The 19,669-nt window shown below is 38.4% G+C and overlaps 2 protein-coding genes across 2 annotated transcripts; both read right to left on the reverse strand.

Annotated features, from left to right (window-relative positions):
* Window positions 1-6,346: 6,346 nt before the first annotated feature.
* On the reverse strand, window positions 6,347-8,279 carry LOC103456250 (4-hydroxycoumarin synthase 2). Its single transcript, NM_001329039.2, is given in 2 exon segments — window positions 6,347-7,669; window positions 8,063-8,279. Coding segments are annotated over 2 exon segments (1,167 nt in total). The 5' UTR covers window positions 8,226-8,279; the 3' UTR covers window positions 6,347-6,665.
* An 8,378-nt stretch (window positions 8,280-16,657) lies between these two features.
* Window positions 16,658-18,580, reverse strand: LOC103456249 (3,5-dihydroxybiphenyl synthase). Its single transcript, NM_001329038.4, is given in 2 exon segments — window positions 16,658-17,950; window positions 18,345-18,580. Coding segments are annotated over 2 exon segments (1,173 nt in total). The 5' UTR covers window positions 18,514-18,580; the 3' UTR covers window positions 16,658-16,946.
* Between the last annotated feature and the right edge of the window lie 1,089 nt (window positions 18,581-19,669).

The raw sequence follows: 19,669 nt of genomic DNA on the forward strand, positions 1-19,669 counted from the left end.
TCGTTCATAAGAAGGATGATTTATTCCTCTTTTAGGACAAATATGTTACTGATTTGCTCATTAAGTCTGGAATGGAATTGTTTAAACCGTGTGTTACTCCTTGCCTACCTTACAATAGATTGTTGAAGGATGATGAGAAGCCCTACAATAATCCAGCATTATATAGAAGCCTTGTAAGAACACTACAATACCTCACTTTTACTCGACCTGATATTGCATTCGCTGTGCATCAGGTTTGTCAGTTCATGCAGTGTCCTATGGAAGCTCACTTTGTGGTAGTTAAACGAATTCTGAGGTATCTCAAGGCTACTAAAGGTTGTAGACTTCATTACACCAAAGGAGGATTGGATTTACAAGCATTCAGTGATGCTGATTGGGCAGGAGATCCCAACGATAGGCGATCCACTATAGGGCTAGTTGTTTTTCTTGGCTCAAACCCTATCTCATGGTCCTCCAAGAAACAAAATATTGTCTCTCGCTATTCCACTGAAGCTAAATATCGAGCACTGTCTACAATGGATGCTGAGATTGATTGGATTAAACAATTGTTGTAGTTTCTGCAAGTTCCTATTTCTGGAACACCTACTCTATATTGTGATAATCTCTTAGCCATTGCTCTTATGTGTAATCATGTCCAACATCAGCGAACAAAACATATTGAAATTGATGTTCATTTTGTGAGGGAACGGGTGGCAAAACAGGTGTTGTTGGTCCAATTTGTTTCTTCACTTGAGCAGTTTGCTGATATATTAACTAAAGGATTATCTGCACCTTTGTTCAAGACTCATTGTGACAATCTTAGACTCAGTTTCACTGTCCCTGAGTTTAAGAGGGGATGTAAGGAGTAGTCAATCTAAGGGATATTCTCTTGACATGTGTCATAAGATTAGGCAATTAGTTAAGGGTTTGTTATATCTGTTAGCTGAGTCTGTAAGCTACCTTAGTTACATATATATACTATGTTGATGCACAAACCGGAGGTCTTGGTACAATGTAAATCCGACCGTGAATCTGCAAGTAATGTAAATAACACAAGATGTATCGTGGTTCACCCCAAGGTTTAGGCTACGTCCACAATGATTGTATTTATCTGAGAGTATTTGTGAGGAAGAGAGTGAGAGCTTTGCTCTAGATCGGAGAAACTTAGGGTTTATGAGGGTGATGAGGCATTTTTATAGAATAAGGGCTTCTCCTCTAATTACATATTTGCCATTTCCTTTATTACATAATTATATTTAAGTCCCCTGAGTATTTATATGAGGTCTAAATACGAGGCCCTAAATATGGTATAAACAGTAGTCCCCCAAGTCTTCAGTCAAAATAGTCTTTTGGTTGGAGACTTGAAATTCAGTCCATGTGTGAGCCGAAATAATTAGATGTTGTCTTGAATTGATGCTCGATATGAGGCGGTGCTCAATCTGAAATGACGCTCAACTAGAAGTAGCACACACTGGCTCGTGGCTTATGTTGCCTTGGTTAGCTCAGCATGTAGCGTTTGAAGGTGAGGGAGTCCCTTTTATAGAATAAGGGCTCGCTCCTCAATACATGAATGATGGGCTAGAGTTGATGCTCTCTAATGATGGTGATGGAGTCCCTTTTATAGAATAAGGGCTCGTTCTTCAATACATAAATGATGGGCTAGAGTTGATGCTCGCGGCGAGGCGGTTGCTCAGTAGGCGACGATTTTCTCTAATGATGGTGAGGGAGTCCCTTTTATAGAATAAGGGTTTGCTCCTCAATACATAAGTGATGGGTTATGAGTGATGCTCGCGGCGAGGCGGTTGCTCAGCTGGTGGCGTTGCTTTCTAATGATGGTGAGGGAGTCATTTTTATAAAATAAGGGCTCGCTCCTCAGTACATGAACAATGTGTGCTCTCTAATGACAGTGAGGGAGTCCCTTTTATAGAATAAGGGCTCACTCCTCAGTACATAGATAATGAGCTAAGTCCCCCAAGTATTTTTCATGAGGCCCAATATATGGTACATAATGTAGTCCCCCAAGTCTTCGGTCAATAGAGTCTGTTGGCTAGAGACTTCAAATTGAATCCATGTATGGGTCGAAGTGGCGGTTGTTTGGAGGCGGTATTTGTATACCTTGCACTGAAGCTTTGTAGGTGATGCTTTACAAGTGAAGCTTTGAAGCTGGAGCTCTGTAAATGAAGCTTTCGAAGCTAGAACTTTTGTAAATGAAACTTTTGAAGCTAGAGCTCTGTAAATGAAGCTTTTGAAGTTGATTTGACATGAGTGATGCTCATGAATGTTTGATTGACATGAGTGATGCTCATGGATATTGACATAAGTGATGCTCATGGATGTTGACATGAGTGATGCTCATGGATGTTGACATGAGTGATGCTCATGAATGTTAACATGAGTGATGCTCATGAATGTTGACATGAATGATGGTCATGAATATTTATGTATGATTGTCATGAGTGATGCTTATGAATGTTTATGTATGAATGACTAGGCGTACTTTTGATCACTTGGTTGGTGGTATGAAGAGGAGTACAGGTTGTACATTTCATCACCTGGTCGGTGGCATGGATGGCTAGTTGCCAAATTAGAGTACTGGTTGTACATCTTATCACCTGGTTGGTGGTAATAGCGGCGGGTTGCCGAATAATTGTGGAGTACTGGGCGTACTTTTGGTCACCTGGTTGGTGGTAATAGCGGCGGGTTGCCGAATAATTGTGGAGTATTAGGCGTACTTTTGATGACCTGGTTGGTGTTATTTTGGGCTTATGAGCCTTCGCCCTTTACACAACATTCCAGCCTATTTATTTTGGGCTTTGCCGTTTTTTAATTTTTTTTATTACCCTCTGATGGGGTTTATACAGATGTCTCCGAAAGATAAGAAAAATAAATCATGTCATACATCTGCCAAGGAAAGTAAATCACATCATTCTGGTGGGGTGTTTATTCCTTGCTTTTGCTTTCTCTTTTCCCTTTTTGGCAGATGGCAAACAACGCTTCCGTATTGGTTGAGGAAGTGTGCAAGCAATTATCAGTTATCACAGCTGGGTTTCTAGGGTCATCCTTGAGAATATTTCTTTCAACCTTGTCGACAAGATCTGCACTGATATAAGCAGCTTTGGTATATATGCTTCATCCTTTTTCCTTTGTTTGAACACAAGCTGGTGTACTCCAGCTGTAAAAGGGAATGATTCCACATGTTGCTGACATTTGAATTTTTTCAAAGAGATCCCAAACCTATCCTTCACACATTTCCTGTGATAGACTCACAGAGCATGAGACCACTTCCTCGGCGTAGGCAATTTTATGGCGAACAAGACATTCAACCAATTTCTTTGCGCCATAAAGAAACGGCAACGAGCACCAGGATTCAAGAATGCCCAATTCCACTCTTGTGCTAACCCAGTCCCTTACATGATCCTTTAAACTTTTGCCGTTGGAGGCTTTCTTGGACGGGCCTGCCAAGGGGCGGCTCCGGCGGAAAACCCTGATTGCATGACCATTGCTGACCTCGCCATTGTGCAAAGTCGGGAGCCTGAGCCTCCGGTCCCAATCGCAGTCAACGCCTAGGGTCTTGATTGAACCCTTATCCGGTGGGTCAGTGAGCGATTTGAAGTTAAGGCAGGTAGTGAGGGTTAGAGAAGCTGAGAGAGAAACAATTCCGAGGTCTAGCATTGTTTCTAGAGAAAAGAAGAATCTTTTAACAAAGGAAGAGGAATTGTATGCATTGGGGGACTACTTGTGGGGTTGATGGGGTTGAGCTTCTTGGCGTCGGTGACGCCGCTTCTGCTTATTTTCAGCCCACTTCTGTTTTTTGCTGGGTTTGTGTTTGTCGGAGTTTTTGGCTGGGTTTGCTCTGGCTGCTGCTCATTCTTTCTTCCGCCTAGCCCTTCCGCCCAGGTCGTTTGACAACTCTGAATCCATTTCCAGATCGGAGCCCAATTTTGGATTGGTTTTTGGTGTGCAGAGTGTTGGGGTTTGATTTAGACTGGGAAAGAAGTTTGCATTATGTGGGATTGCACTGTAGCATTGTACTTTTTTGAGGGATCAGCTGTTCTAGAAACGTGTAAAGGGCTCAACTTTAAGAGCTTCAGTAACACAAGTGGAGTACTAGAAGCCGTCTCATTGTTCCCAGATTTCAAAGATGGCTCTTCGGACAGTGGCTCGAGTGCGATATTGAATGAAGATAACAGTCCAAACTTGACTATGTCTTCATCTGGCATCCTCCAAACCATTACCTCATCAAGTCTCTGGCTTTCACTTCTCTCAAATTCAACTGCTCCTCGTCCTCCTCGCTGTCGTCATCGTCGATGAATTACTTTCCGTTCCAGAAGAACTACTAGCCTTTGGTGAAGGTAGATGAACACAATATCTTTAGCAGTGATGAGGCATGCAGCTTCTTTTCTGATGAGCAAGCACCTTCACTTCAGTGGTACTGTCAGAGAGCCCACAGGGGTCCGAGGAGGGAGATTTGCAGGACCGCCCAGGAGGCGAGCTCGATGCTGCGAATTTTGAGGCCGGAGAAGAAGATGAAGATGAAGATCTGGATGCCGACGGCTTCGGAGAACAAGAACTAGGAGACGATGACGAGCAGGGGGGAAAGAATGAGGACAAGGCCGCGGAGGAGGTTTCCAGCTTCGATAGCCACCAGTATAAAGTAAGGGAAGAAGCTCCAGGAGATGAGCAGCGTCTCGTCCAGGTCGGCGATGATCGACTTGTACGATGCCGTTTCATCCACGTTGCAGGCCACAATCGACGGGAAGCTCCGTCGTTGCTTCTGCGACGATATGGTCTCTCTCTTACTCTCTCACTCTCTTCACATAGATCATGGGCGTTTGTGATTCAGTTGGGAAATCAAATAGCGGTCTGATGGAGTTTAATCTAAGCAAGAGAAGGTGGATTGGAAAGTAAGTGGAAAAGCACTGGCAGTGAGGAGGACAAATTAGAATATTGGTGTGGTGTTTGGTTTTCTTGGGTTTTTTTTGTGCAGATTTTGCATATTCAAGTGGAGTGTGGTGAGGTCTCACGGTGGTGAGATGAAAAAATGAAAGAGAATCGACATACCTTTTTGTGTCGATTCCCATAGACGGCGCCAAATGTTGATGCACAAAACCAGAGGTCTTGGTATAACGTAAATCCGACCGTGAATCTGCAAGTAATGTAAATAACACAAGATGTATCGTGGTTCACCCCAAGGTTTGGGCTACGTCCACACTGATTGTATTTATCTAAGAGTATTTGTGAGGAAGAGAGTGTGAGAGCTTTGCTCTAGATAGGAGAGACTTAGGGTTTATGAGGGTGAGGAGGCCCTTTTATAGAATAAGGGCTCCTCCCCTAATTACATATTTGACCTTTCCTTTATTACATAATTAAATTTAAGTCCCCCGAGTTTTTATACGAGGTCTAAATACGAGACCCTAAATATGGTATAAACATACTACAATGTAAATGTACTGTGTAAGAAAGTGAAAAGATTAATACGAACAAGATTACTTCTCTCTCTAAATTCTCTCTTTCTCTCTCTCTGTCTGTTTCTGCATTCTCTACTGCACTCATCTTCTCTACTGCAACAGATCACTCTTTGTTAACATAAAGTTGGAGATTTTTCCATCCTCTAGTGGATTCTAATTTTCTAATCTTGAAGGTTATCATTTGTTTTAGAAACATTCTCTTAATTTCTTACTTTTTTAATTACAAATGAGCATCGGAATCATGTGATGAGAATTAAAATCATACTTTCTGAATGTGTGAAACTCAATCGTTCACTCACATCTCTCGTGTACCCAATCACAAAAAAAAAAAAAAAAAAGGCGAAAAAACTGTGCATCATATGCATCAGATTCTCCCCTCACATAGAGAACTCCCAGTATATTAAAATGAGAGTTCATCTAAACTACAAAACCAAACCTCTTAATCTGCTAATGGAGTATTTCTTTACCGCCCAAAACAAAAAGCTCAAGCAAGAGGTTGATGTATTATCCTTTTCGAGCCAGACTAGATCTCTTCTCGGTGAGAAAATTTTCAGTATTTCTAGAATATGGATTGATACACTACTTATCATGACATAATGTGTACAAATCATATTTAAAGTACACTGAAAATTTTCTCGTTCTTGGCCAAACAATCTAATCTATGTTTGACCCTCCCTCATTGAGACAATAAGTGCACCAGAAATAGATCGTAACCTTAACTTGTTTTCTGTTACTATAATACTCTAGGGACCAGTTAATTGATAAAGATTCCAGATTTCTCAGCTTAATAAGACAAACCCTTGCGACCTTATCAACCATTTTACTTCATAATAGTTTATTAATATGCTTCTTATGATCCCGGGTCTTGGAGCTTGCAACAAAACGGATACCTTAATTTCTTTTGTTAATGTCTCAAAATCTTACAATAATGCATGCATATTTGCATGTACTCCAAACCAAATACAACAGAGTCTTATTGATTATATGAAAAACAAAGTCTATGGACTAGCCGTACATATCTGGGCCCTCTAATCCAAAGACTATTATTCTTATGTATATAAACTGAAATAATCGCAATAACTGTGATCGTGAAATACTTATTTGACTGGAAGAAAACTCGATCAGTTGCAGCAGGGGTGTCTATACACTGGTCATGCAGTACTCTTATCTCATCACATGAAATGCATAACCAATGTATGAATCGTTTCATGCAAGTATTTAGCATCTAATAGATTCACTACGCAGCACGGCTGTCTCGACAGTGAGTCCCGGTCCGATTCCAATCACGACACCCCATTCCAAACCTTCACCAGTAGTGGTTTTGCCTTCCTCAATCGACTTATTTCTCATCTCATCCAAAATAAAGTGCACAGTTGGAGCTCCCATGTTGCCATACTCACTCAACACATGCCTTGTTGCCCTAAGCTTCCCTTCCTTCAAACCCAATTTCTCCTCCACCTGGTCTACAATGGCAGGTCCACCAGGATGCACACTGAAAAACAAGGAGTTCCAGTCCTTTTTCTTCCCATCTACCTTTTCAAAAGTTTTAGTCATAAAATCCACAACATTTCCACCAACGAATTTGGGGACATCTCCTGATAAATAATAATTAAACCCCATTTCACGAATGTTGGCCACCACACCATGCTCTGAGTTTGGTAGGATTGTTTGCCTACAAGCCACGATTTCAAATAGTGGCCTCTCAATTTCAGGCTCTGGATTGGCCCCAACTATCACAGCAGATGCTCCGTCAGCAAAAAGAGCTTGACCCACCAATATGTCAAGGTGGGTGTCAGTGAGTCCGTGGAAAAACACGGTCGTGATCTCGGCGCACACCACAAGGACTCGTGCGCCCTTATTGTTCTCTGCGAAGTCTTTGGCCATGCGGAGGACTGTCGCACCAGCATAGCAGCCAGCTTCATAGATCATGGTTCTGGTGACGGATGGATCAAGGCCGAGGAGCTTGATTAATTGGAAGTCACAACCTGGCATGTCAACGCAAGAAGCTGTGCAAAAGATGAGGTGGGTGATTTTTGAAATGGGCTGGCCCCACTCTTTGATGGCTTTCAATGCTGCTTCTTGCCCTAGCTTTGGGACCTCAATGTTACAAATGTCTTGGCGCACATCGAGTGATGGGGCTCCATAGGTGTATATGTTTGGGTTAGCTTTCAACATCTCTTCTGTTAGATGCAAGTAGCGCTTCTTTGTTCTTGATTTCTCACCTATTAATTAGTAAATTAAGTTAGGATATGCTTTATATCATTCTTCATCAAATAATACAATGTAATCTGAAGAAAACCTGCAACAAAAAAAATGCACATATATATATATATGTATATATCTTTCACATGTCCAAGATGACTATTTTCTTGTGCTAATAACAGTATGCTTTGAAATAAACACGCCGTGTGGCGCCTTGGGTTTGGGATATCATCCATTTTAACCTCATAATATGATAGAGTTGGAGTTTACAACTCAAGATCAAAGTCAATTCATTGAGAGGTAAAAATCTTTCATATGATTTCATGCATGATATGTTTTATTAGTCATAAAATATAAGGTAACCTGGTGGATGCTCATTATATATGTGCACGAGTAGTAAAAAGTACACTTACAAATGCGATCGAACTTCTCTCTTAAATCTGTTCTGTGCTCATTTTTGGTAACTCGAAACAAGAAATCAGGATAATCCTTTTGGTGGTAGACGTTGGGTGGATTTGCAGTGCCAATGGCTAGGATTTTGGCATGTTGAGGCTCATTCTTAACCAAAGGCGCCATTAAGCTAGTTAAAGAGCAGATATAAAGTAGGGATTTGTTGAAACTTGAAAAGAGAGGGGAATTGAAAGGTTGCGATAAAATGAATGGCACTACCCCATTCCTTATATAGCAATTAGAGAACCTACTAACTTGTGGAATCTTCAAGGTTAGGATATTTTAAAATGCACATAAATACTATACAATTCATTATTTCTCTTGGGAGGGTCCAACATGTTACAATTTGAAAGTTTCAAACTTTTGTATACACGCACGTAATTCAGTGTTTTTATTTTTTTATATTTTTTTTTAGAATATGTTGGCGTCTATTTATAATTAATTTTATAGTATTATAAAATATGTTTTGATTCTATCATACATATATATGTGTGTTTGTCTATACGACAAAATAGTTGTACTCACATGTGAGAGAAATTTTTAGTTGTAATGGGAACACGGATGGTACACCACGTGTTTTTATGTAAGTGGTGGGAAATATTATTTTTTAAGATATTAACATTTTAACACACATATCTCACTATTTATATAACGACACGTGGTGTATCATTCCGTGTGACGGTCGCACTGCAAAATCTCTCCACATGTGGAAGGGGTTGGTGGAAATCTTTGGATTCAAGCTCACGGTGCTCCTCTGGAATCTGCAACCGATTTGAACGGAATATTTAATAGAGTTTGATGAAAATGATTATTGTTTTACTGTTTTACAAGTTCAAGAACTCACACTCTAATTAGGTTAAACTTCATGATTCATTGCTCTAATTTTTTTTTATTGTTTTTTTATTGTGATTATGAAGTGCTCTTGACATTTCAAAACATCACTATCCACTCCTCCAGAGTGAAAAAAAAAATGAACAAGAGTTAGATGACTTTTTCTTATTACGACTAGCAACAATTCTTTAAGTTATCATATGAATTATTTTGAGTGAGTGAGAAAATAAATTATGGTAAAAAATAGGCCAAGGTTTTTTTTTATGGACAATAATAGGCCAAAGTTCAAAGGCTTTGCATTGTAACAAAATGAATTACTTTCGCACCAAAGGCTGCGGAACAAACATGAGACTTTGGAGAAATTTTGAGGAGTTCCCTGCACTTGTTTTAGGTGTTGTTTCCTACGTGTGAGAAGTTAACATCTAAATTTATTTAATTAAAAAGAAAGAAAAAAAATTTAAGTATCAACTTTCTATTGGCGAGAACACCACATAACAGAAGTGCTAGGAACTCTTAAGAATTTCTTGAGACTTTGAAAGGTTGATTAATGATAAGGAGAACACTTTATTTTAACCACCGTATATTACATGTAAATGTCATTATAGTCTAGTGATATTCTTCTTCACTTGCAAGTGAAAGGTTTTAGGTTCGATTATCGCCAAATGTCAATTTGAACCTTATTATTACTAATCCATTGTGAAGCTTAACCCATTCTCATATTTTCTTAGTATAGATAATAACTTCTGTTTAAAAATAAAATGTCACATCATTAAAATTAATGAGGCAATACTTTAATATGTATTTTATTTTAAGTTAACATATATAATTTATTCCAACAAGTCTTGCTTCTAGTTTCATCTCCAACCCCGTCAGCCACCCACCCCCATCCCCATCGTAATCGATCTCCCCGGTGAACCACTTTGGTGCCTTTTTCTCTTAACGCTATGTTCCTTATCACTTCCATTTGTTACTCTCTCATTAGATAGTCTAGGTTTTAAATAATTGAAAATGCCTAGGGATTTTTTAGACTGAACACCAACCCATGTATCATGAGGAAATAACATTACGTCAAATCGAGGGACTGCAAGAGAGAGAGTAGCCTGCAAGGGCTGACGCCGTCGACAGAGGGTAAGAGGAAGGCAGCTGATGGGTTGGAACAAGGATTTTCTCCTTTTTTTTTATTCCTCTCCTTCCCTCTCCCCTTGTTTGAATGCTCATGATTTCATCTAGTAAACAGAGAACGAAGAAAAAAGTAAAGAGAGAAGGAAGAAAAAAAACTATGAGAGAAGGGGAGGGAGGGGAGGGAAAAAGAGAGGAGCGAGTTCCCATCCGATGGATTGGCCAAGGTTGTTGGGGACATCGTAAATGGCAGGAAGGTTGGTGCTAGGGTTTTCCACGCTTTGTTTAGAAATTGCGATTAAAAAATTAAAACAAATTTAATCACATAAAAATGACTTCCCATGCCTCATAGATGATTTATAATTATGGTTTAAAAAGATGATAGCCCTGCTACTTAGTATTACGGTCTAAATGTATTTTTCTTCACTTGTAAAGGAGATGTCTTAGGTTCGATTTTTGTCAAAAACGAATTTGAATCACATTATTGCTAGCTCTTCTGAGACCTAACCCACCACGTTCCTTTTAGTGTAGATAATATATTTTGGTAAAAAAAAAAAAAAAAAAATTGTAGCTCTAGCATTTTTATCTTGAAAAAGGAACGCGGTCCTCTTTCAACTTGTAATGAAGCACATCTCTATTTGTTTTTATTTGTTTCTTTAAGCAAACTTATTCAGGACAATAACTAACTGTGAGATGTTTTAGTATTAAATACTTGTAAGTATTGTAGTTAATTTCACACTTTTTCTCGTCTATTTCACTACCAACGTTTCAAGTACCTAATTTCGTGCAAAAATAGAAAAAAATTAAACTCAATATAGTGAAATAATTTCCTCCACCCACCCTTAAAGTGAATATATATCGTTGCATAAAAAAAATTGTATACTTTCTTCTATCCACCCCTTTAAGTAGATATGTCATTGTAACATCTCACATCTATGTATATTCTCATCTCTACCTAGCACGAGACTTTCTAGGAACTCACACGAGAACTTCCCAGTGGGTCACCCATCATGGGATTGCTCTCGCGCGAACTCGCTTAAATTCGGAGTTCCGATGGAACCCCCTAAGGGGGTCCAGGGGAGTGGATCCTGTAAGCCTTATATGTATATTCTCATCTCTACCTAGCACGAGGCTTTTTGGGAGCTCACTGGTTTTGGGTTCCATTAGAACTCCGAAGTTGAGCGAGTTCGCGCAAGAGCAATCCCATGATGGGTGACTCATTGGGAAGTTCTCGTGTGGGTCTCCAGAAACAAAATCGTGAGGGCATGGTCGGGGTCCAAAGCGGACAATATCGTGTTACAGCAGAGTCGAGCCCGGGATGTGGTGAGGCCCGGGCAGGGATGTTAAACACATTAAGTATGGCTATGTGATGTCACTATTTCACTTGGTGTTATTATTTTGTTTAATTCATAACATGTGGATCGATGTTACCATTTCACTCAAATCATAAAGTATTTTTTATTTATTTAAGTCTAAGAGTTAAGTATATTAATCATGCATATCGTTGATTCTTATTATGGCACATAAAATAATACGAGGCCTGATTAGATATTCCAATAACCATAAAAATTTATCCACCAACTAAATATTATAATCGCATGAAGCACCACGACACCACAAATTGCACTCCCCGCCTTACAATGTGATTCCATAGTCCGCCATCATATGTATAATTTTACTTTGACTTATTCAGCTACCGTTTGTACCACTACATGCATGCATATAAGATAACATCTGTTTTTATATCAGTATAGAATAGCGCCGTTCTGATAACGTAATGCATCTTATTATTGTTTTTTTTTTTTGAGTACATTGATATTTTTACACTAAGAGGAGTGGGAGTTCGGTTAAGCCATACGATGAGCAACCTAATTTGATATCGAATTCATCATTCACGAGATTCGAACCTAAGAAAGTGAAAAGGAATACCACTAGACCGTAGCACTAAGTGACATCTTACTACTGTTTGTTAATTTTCTAATTTATATAAATATATAGGTGCTTGGCATTTTTGGAAGTTACCTTATTTTGAAATATATGACCATAATGAATATTAAAACCAATTGTAGTAGGTACAGTCCATATTGAAAACGGTAGGTTTAGAGTGCTGGCACTAAATTTCTCTTATCATATTGTTATGGTCTTTAGTTTGAAACGTCTCGTTTTGATTTTCTTTTTCAACGGCCTTTCCCGGTGGCTTACTCTTTTATTTTTCTTTCTTCATTTCAGTCAATCGTCGATGCAATTTTTGGTTCTGATGCAAAAGCAGTGGCTGTACTAAAACTTCCAGCACGTTTTGAAATAATTAAACAAAGACTTTCATGTACATTTGACAAAAATACATTCATATGTAATGTACACCAATTCTTCAAATTGTTAACCAGATGAATGTACTGTGGACAACAACGGGCAAATATGGCTATCTCTCTTCTAGTCTGCTTAGTCAAAAACATTATATTCTTTTCTTGTATGATAAAAATTTAATATTTGATCAAACAAAACAAACAATTTGCCTCGCAAGTCATGACCACCAACCCAAATCTCATTGAAAGGCAGAGTCATGCATAAAGAAAAAATAAATAGAAGAGGATATATATGCAAAAGTTTAAGAAGGAAAATTGTTAAAATATTCCTTGTTGAATAGAGGTCCGGTCTTAGGATTTTTTTTTGACCTCGAGCAACACAAGAAAAATTTTACCTACGTTGTGAAACTAATTTAAAAAGTGGGTGAGAGAGAGGGAATGATAGAAAGAGAGAATGTATTATGTGTATGAGAATCGTATTCATCTCTTTGTTTTATACCTTTATCTCTACTAATCACTACTAATTAATAAAACACTTATTGTCAATCAAAATCCTATGAAATTACTAATTTAACTCTCTAATTAAAATAGAATATGAATAAGAAATATGGGGCAGAAATGTAATTTCACTCAACCAAATTTTGTTGTTTTTTTTCTTCAAAGCCTCACCTACAAGTAATCCTAACAAATCTCTAAACTACTCCCACATTCTCTATCAGGGCGCGCGCTTACGTAACCGTAATCAAAATAGAGGAATTGGATTAAGGAGGAATTGAATTGAGGAGGAATTGGATTGAGGAGGAGTCAAAATTGGATTCCTGTTGAAGCTGTTTATTTAAATGTTCTGGAATCGAAGTAAAAATGAAACGAAATTCATATAAGTTGTTTACTAATTCACCTGAATCGGAATAGAAATTAATATGATTACTAAAATGCCCTTATTCTTTTAGTTTTATTTCTTTCCCATATTTTTTTAATAATATTTTCATTAGTTATTTTTATTAATTTGATTAGAGTGAAGAGTTAAAATGGGAGAGAGAGGGAGTTGTTTATATGCTGGAAATGGTGAGGCGGTGAGTCAAGCAAACAGACTCTCATAATCACCACCCTCGCTTTCATCTTCCCCAACAGAAGGTAAAAACTCCTCTTTCCCCTTTACCCCCTCACTTTCATCTTTCCCACTCAACCTCCCCATAATCACCACCCCTCCTACCTGCCAAGTATTTCAATTTCAAGATTTTCTAGGTTTTGAGTGATTTCTTCACTGGATTTATGGGTTTATTATCTGGGGTTTGGGTTTTGTGAGACAGTGGCAGAGGAGTAAGGCATGGCTACACGGGGAGATGGAAGGTGTGGCGCAAACGATGAAGGTGAAGTGCATGAGCGATGGAAATGAGTACTGAAGGTGAAGGGCATTTTGGGAAGAATGATTTGATTCCGGATGAAGCCTTCTCCTCGGAATCCAAATACTACCTTCGTCCAGGTAATCCAATTCTGGCAATATCAGGAATTGAATTCCTGATTTTACGTGGGGCCCGCAGAACTGTGCATTCAACTTAAGTTGGTAAACGAAGGAATAATCAGGAATGAAGAATGACTCCCATTCCGCCATATCCTTTCCCCTTATGTAAACACGCCATCACTCTCTTCATCTCTCCTTCTATTTCAAAAACAAAAATAAAAAAATTTCTCACACACTTTGTGTGTGCCCATATGCTAGTTTATATTAATCATGATGATTTTTCTTGCTTTGCAAATAATACAAACCTATGAGAATTTGATGTAAAAATCCTATTGAAATTCTACTTGACGTTTACACAATCACATTCCTAATTAATAATTATGTTCATAACACTCCCCCTTAAGTGTTTACAACTTAAAAAGTAGTTGTTGCAATAATTGCTACTACGGGTCTCATAGTAGGGGGTGCATATCGAAAGAAAAGTCTCACAAAAATCTTGCTAGGTAATACAATGGGTCTTAAGGAGAAAAATGAGTTATGTCAACGTTTCACATCTTTAGGATGACCTGGGGTAGTGTTTGGTACGCAGACGGGATGGAACGGGACGGGACGGGACGGAACGGAACAGGACGGGACGGGACGAGACGGAATAGATGATGTAAATATTGAAAAAGATAAGGAGAAATTTTGTCATAAAATGTTATAAATTTGTGTTCCACGGATGTGGAACGGGTCGTTCTAGGGGGAAGAGGTGGAACGAAAAATCAGCCAAATTTCGTCCCATGAGACAACCCGTTCCATAGTTTTTAGGCGCACCAAACGTGGGACGGAACGACTCATCCCGTTCCTTCCCGTCCCGTCCCACGTACCAAACGGTACCTTAATGCACGCAAGGGTATGGACAACCGAGTGTAAGTGCCTCATTAAAACCTCATCGGGTTATTAAATACCCTATGGAAAAAAGTGCTCTTAATTGTAGGAAAAGATTACGTTAAGATCATTAGAGTATACTTCAGGATTCTCTCATTGAGTTTGACAAAACTCCCTAAGATAACTACCAATAATGCAAATTTGAAAGTTTACACAATCTAATTCCATGAGCAAGTTTCTAAAAAGTATAATTCGGCAATGACTTCGTGAATAGGCCAGCAAGATTGTCTTGGCATCAGATCTACTTAACTTCGTTATTTAGATGTTGTTGCTGATGAGTGAAGAAAAAACTTCGGAGCAATATGCTTGGTATTGTCGCCTTTGATGTATCTTTTCTGTAATTAGTTGATATATGCAACGTTGTCTTCATAACTCGTTGCGGGATCATCAATAATGGAAGAAAAATCACATGAGGTTCTTACGTGGCCAGTCACACCCCTCAACTAAAAGCATTCACGCGATGCTTCATGTAAAGCATGAATCTCAATGTGATTTGAAGACACAGTAACTAACTCTTGTTTAGTTAATCTCCAAGATATTGTGGTATCTCCAATGGTAAAGACATAAATTGCTTGAGAATGTGTCTTATATGAGTCAGATAAATAACCAATGTCAGCATAACCAACAAGGATGACATCATTTCAAGGATGAGGGAGGTTGGATGATCGGCGATGTGTGGGGATAGAATAAGCACATATCCATTGTACCCCTAAGGTAACGTATGATGTATTTAACATATGTCTAGTGTCTATGTATGGGTACATTGTTGTATCTTGTCAAAAGATTAACAACAAATGAGATGTCTGGTCTAATGCATTGAGTCAATTACAATAAAGCTTTGTTTGCACTTAGGTAAGGAAATTTAGCCCATGAGAGTACTTGAAGGCTTCACTTTAACTTCATTAATGCAGTGCAACACCTTTTGGTTGTAGCTCAATTAGTGGGCCAATATACCATCCGAATAATGCTTTATCTCCAGACCAAGAAAATATCTAGTTTACCCGAAATCTTTCATCTCAAATTTCGGCTTTAGGTGTGTGACAATTTTCTCAAACTCTTAAGGAGTCCCAATGAGATCCAGATCATCGACATAGACTGCAACAATTGCAAATCCGGAATATGACTCCTTAATGAATACGCAAAAGCATAACTTGTTATTCACACATCCTGACTAATCAAATACTTGCCAAGGCGGTTATACCACATCCTTCTGGATTGCTTTAATCCGAAAATCGAATGTCTTAAATCTAATAGAGAGTGTGTAATGTGGTCAGAAACTATTTAAGGCAGTCAATACAAAGTCCTTGATTGTAAATTAAGGGTATAGATGGAAAGATAAATATAGTTTTATAAACTTTAAATATTTAATTAGTGGAGTCGACATGTTAAAATTTGAATTGGGAATATAAGTAGAGAATGGTAAATGGACCAATTATGAATTTTTGTATTTTGTTTGAATAATACTAAGGACCTGCAAATGGAGGACCAACTATTAGGTCGTAAAAAGTAAGTGTGATCAAATATATTGAACTCATAAATAATAATTTCTACAGTGGGATGGAAAATTTAAGTGTGATATTTATAACCTAGTGGGTTCTACATTTTGTAAAATAGTATGGCTCTTACAGTTATTGAACTCACACTAATATATAATAGTGTTATAAGTATCAAACTCAAACTGTTTGTTTTTTATAAACTAGTGTGAAGGACCTTAATAGACAAACCCTCAGTTCAAACATTATTCTTACAATAATGTATGCATATTTCGCATGAAACTCGAAACAAATACAAAACCATCTCTTATTATTTACATGAAAGATAACATATTTTGAGATTTAAAAAAAAAACCCCAAAGTCTATATGAGAAATGTGGTTCTCTGAAAAATAATCCATCAAGCAAAAAACCATCTCTTATTATTTGGGGTTAATATTACACTTTGGAATAAGGGTCAAGGGACAAAACCCCAGCAAAGCAACAGACATACAACATAGGAAAAAAAGGAAATAACAAAGCCCTCCAACTTTTATTGTTATGCATATGAATTAATTTTTTTATTTCCAGATGCATATTAATTAATTAGTCCCAATATAGTCTGATCATCTGACAAGTAGGGGAGAAAACTGAGTCGGTGTATACACCGGTTGTGTCATACTCTCGCGCATACATAATTGGTGTATTCATGAACCGTTCCATGTAGGTTTTTAGCATGTAATAGATTCACTGCGTAGTACGGCTGTCTCAACAGTGAGTCCTGGTCCGATTCCAATCACGACACCCCATTCCAAACCTTCACCAGTTGTGGATTTGCCTTCCTCAATCGACTTCTTTCTCATATCATCCAAAATAAAGTGCACAGATGGAGCTCCCATGTTGCCATACTCACTCAACACATGCCTTGTTGCCCTAAGCTTCCCTTCCTTCAAACCCAATTGCTCCTCCACCTGGTCTACAATGGCGGGTCCACCAGGGTGCACACTGAAAAACAAGGAGTTCCAGTCCTTATTCTTTCCGTCAACTTTTTCAAAAGTTTTAGTAAGAAAATCCACAACATTTCCACCAACAAATTTGGGGACTTCTCCTGATAAATAATAAGTAAACCCCATTTCACGAATGTTGGCCACCACACCATGCTCTGAGTTAGGTATGATTGTCTGCCTGCATGCCACGATTTCAAACAGTGGCCTCTCAATTTTAGGCTCTGGATTGGCCCCAACTATCACAGCAGATGCTCCGTCAGCAAAAAGAGCCTGGCCCACCAATATGTCCAAGTGGGTGTCAGTGAGTCCGTGGAAGAACACGGTCGTGATCTCAGCGCACACCACAAGGACCCGTGCACCCTCGTTGTTCTCTGCGAAGTCCTTGGCTAGACGGAGGACAGTTGCACCAGCATAGCAACCAGCTTCGTAGATCATGGTTCTAGTGACAGATGGGTTAAGACCGAGGAGCTTGACCAATTGGAAGTCGGCACCTGGCATGTCAACACAGGAAGCTGTGCAAAAGATGAGGTGGGTGATCTTTGAGATGGGTTGGCCCCACTCTTTGATGGCTTTCAGTGCTGCTTGTTGCCCTAGCTTTGGGACCTCAGGGTTCAACATGTCTTGGCGCACATCGAGTGATGGGGCACCATAGGTATATATGCTTGGGTTAGCCTTTAGAATCTCTTCTGTTAGATGCAAGTAACGCTTTCTAGTTCTTGATTTCTCACCTGTTAATTAGTAAATAAGTTAGGATATATTTTATATCCTCATCCTTATGCATCAAATAATACAATGTCATTTGGAAAAAAAAAACTTACACATGGCATCGTATTATTGGATTGGAACGTCACAATTTCTTGTACAAAATACATATATATATTTAGTTAAATATGTCTAGAATGACTACTTGCTTGTGATAATAACAATACATATTTTGAAATGAACACGTCCTGTGGCACGTTGGGTTTGGGATGTGATTCACTCTAACCTCATAATATGATAGAGTTAGAGTACTTACAACTCAAGATCAAAGTCAATTCATTGAGAGGTAAAAGATCTTTCATATGATTGCATACATGATATGTTTTATTAGTATGTATTACTTGTAAAAAATATACTTACAAATGCGATCAAACTTCTCTCTTAAATCTGTTCTGTGCTCATTTTTGGTGACTCGAAACAAGAAATCAGGATAGTCTTTTTGGTAGTAGACGTTTGGTGGATTTGCAGTGCCAATGGCTAGGATTTTGGCATGTTGAGGCTCTCCATGATTCTTAACCAAAGGCGCCATTGGGCAAGTTGAAGAGCAGATATAGAGTAGGGATTTGTTGAAACTAGAAAGAGAGGGGGAGTCGAAAGGTTCCAATAAAATGAATGGCACTACCCCTTTCCTTTTATAGCAATCAGAGATGCTACTAACTTGTGGAATCTTCAAAGTTTAGGATATTTTAATGCACATATATTTTCACACCAATTAAGGCTGCGGAACATACATGAGATTTTGAAAGGTTGAATATATTTCCGCCAATTTTGTGCTAGATAAATGTTAAACTTTCTCAAAAGTGAGTTTCTTCATGTACTATCTGTCAATTCATATTTTTTGCCTAATGTTTTATAATGTGGCACATGAATTAACATTAAATTTTAAGGTAAAAGAGAGTTCATAGACAATCTCACCTTGAGAAAGTTTCATTTTGAAAAAGTCTCATTAGCATTTCGCTTTGCAATCTTTAAAGAGTACGGTGACCATTTTATTTTGATCACCTTTACATGATTTGCGAGATGTCATGTAAATGCTGCATCACTAAATTTAATGAGTTAACACTTTAGTTTATATTTTATTTTAATTAATATGATTTATTCTAAAAAATAATTTAGAGAGTCTTTCTTCTGCTTCTCATCCCCAACCCAACCGTTAGCCACCAACCCCGATCCCACCAACCCAAGTACCATTAGGAAATGACATTGTGCCAAATCAAGGGATTGTAAGAGAGAGGGAGAGAGTAGTCGCCGGCAAGTGGTGACACCAGAGACAGGGGATGAGGAAGGCGGCTGATGGGTTGGCGTTGGCCAATGTGCTTGGAAGTACATCGTTGACCGCGGGAAGGTGGGTTGCTAGGGTTTTCTGCATGCTTTGTTTACAAATTACGATTTAATTAAAAGATTAAAAGATTAAAAAAAATTATATATATATATATATAAACGATATTATCTACGTTAATAATGAAGCACATCTCTATCTTTGAGCAAAAACTTATTCACCACAATAAGTAATTACCTATTGGTGATTGTACTAAATACTTATAAGTATTGTAGCCTCTCATCCTTTCTCTCCCCTATTTCATTCGCAACGTTTCAACTATCTAATTTTGTGCCAAAAAAAAAAAGTTTCAACTCAAATATAGTGAAATGCTTTCCTCCACGAGTAATGTTATTCATACCATGTT

Source organism: Malus domestica, chromosome 15 (assembly GCF_042453785.1).
Source record: "Malus domestica chromosome 15, GDT2T_hap1".
Taxonomy (NCBI): domain Eukaryota; kingdom Viridiplantae; phylum Streptophyta; class Magnoliopsida; order Rosales; family Rosaceae; genus Malus; species Malus domestica.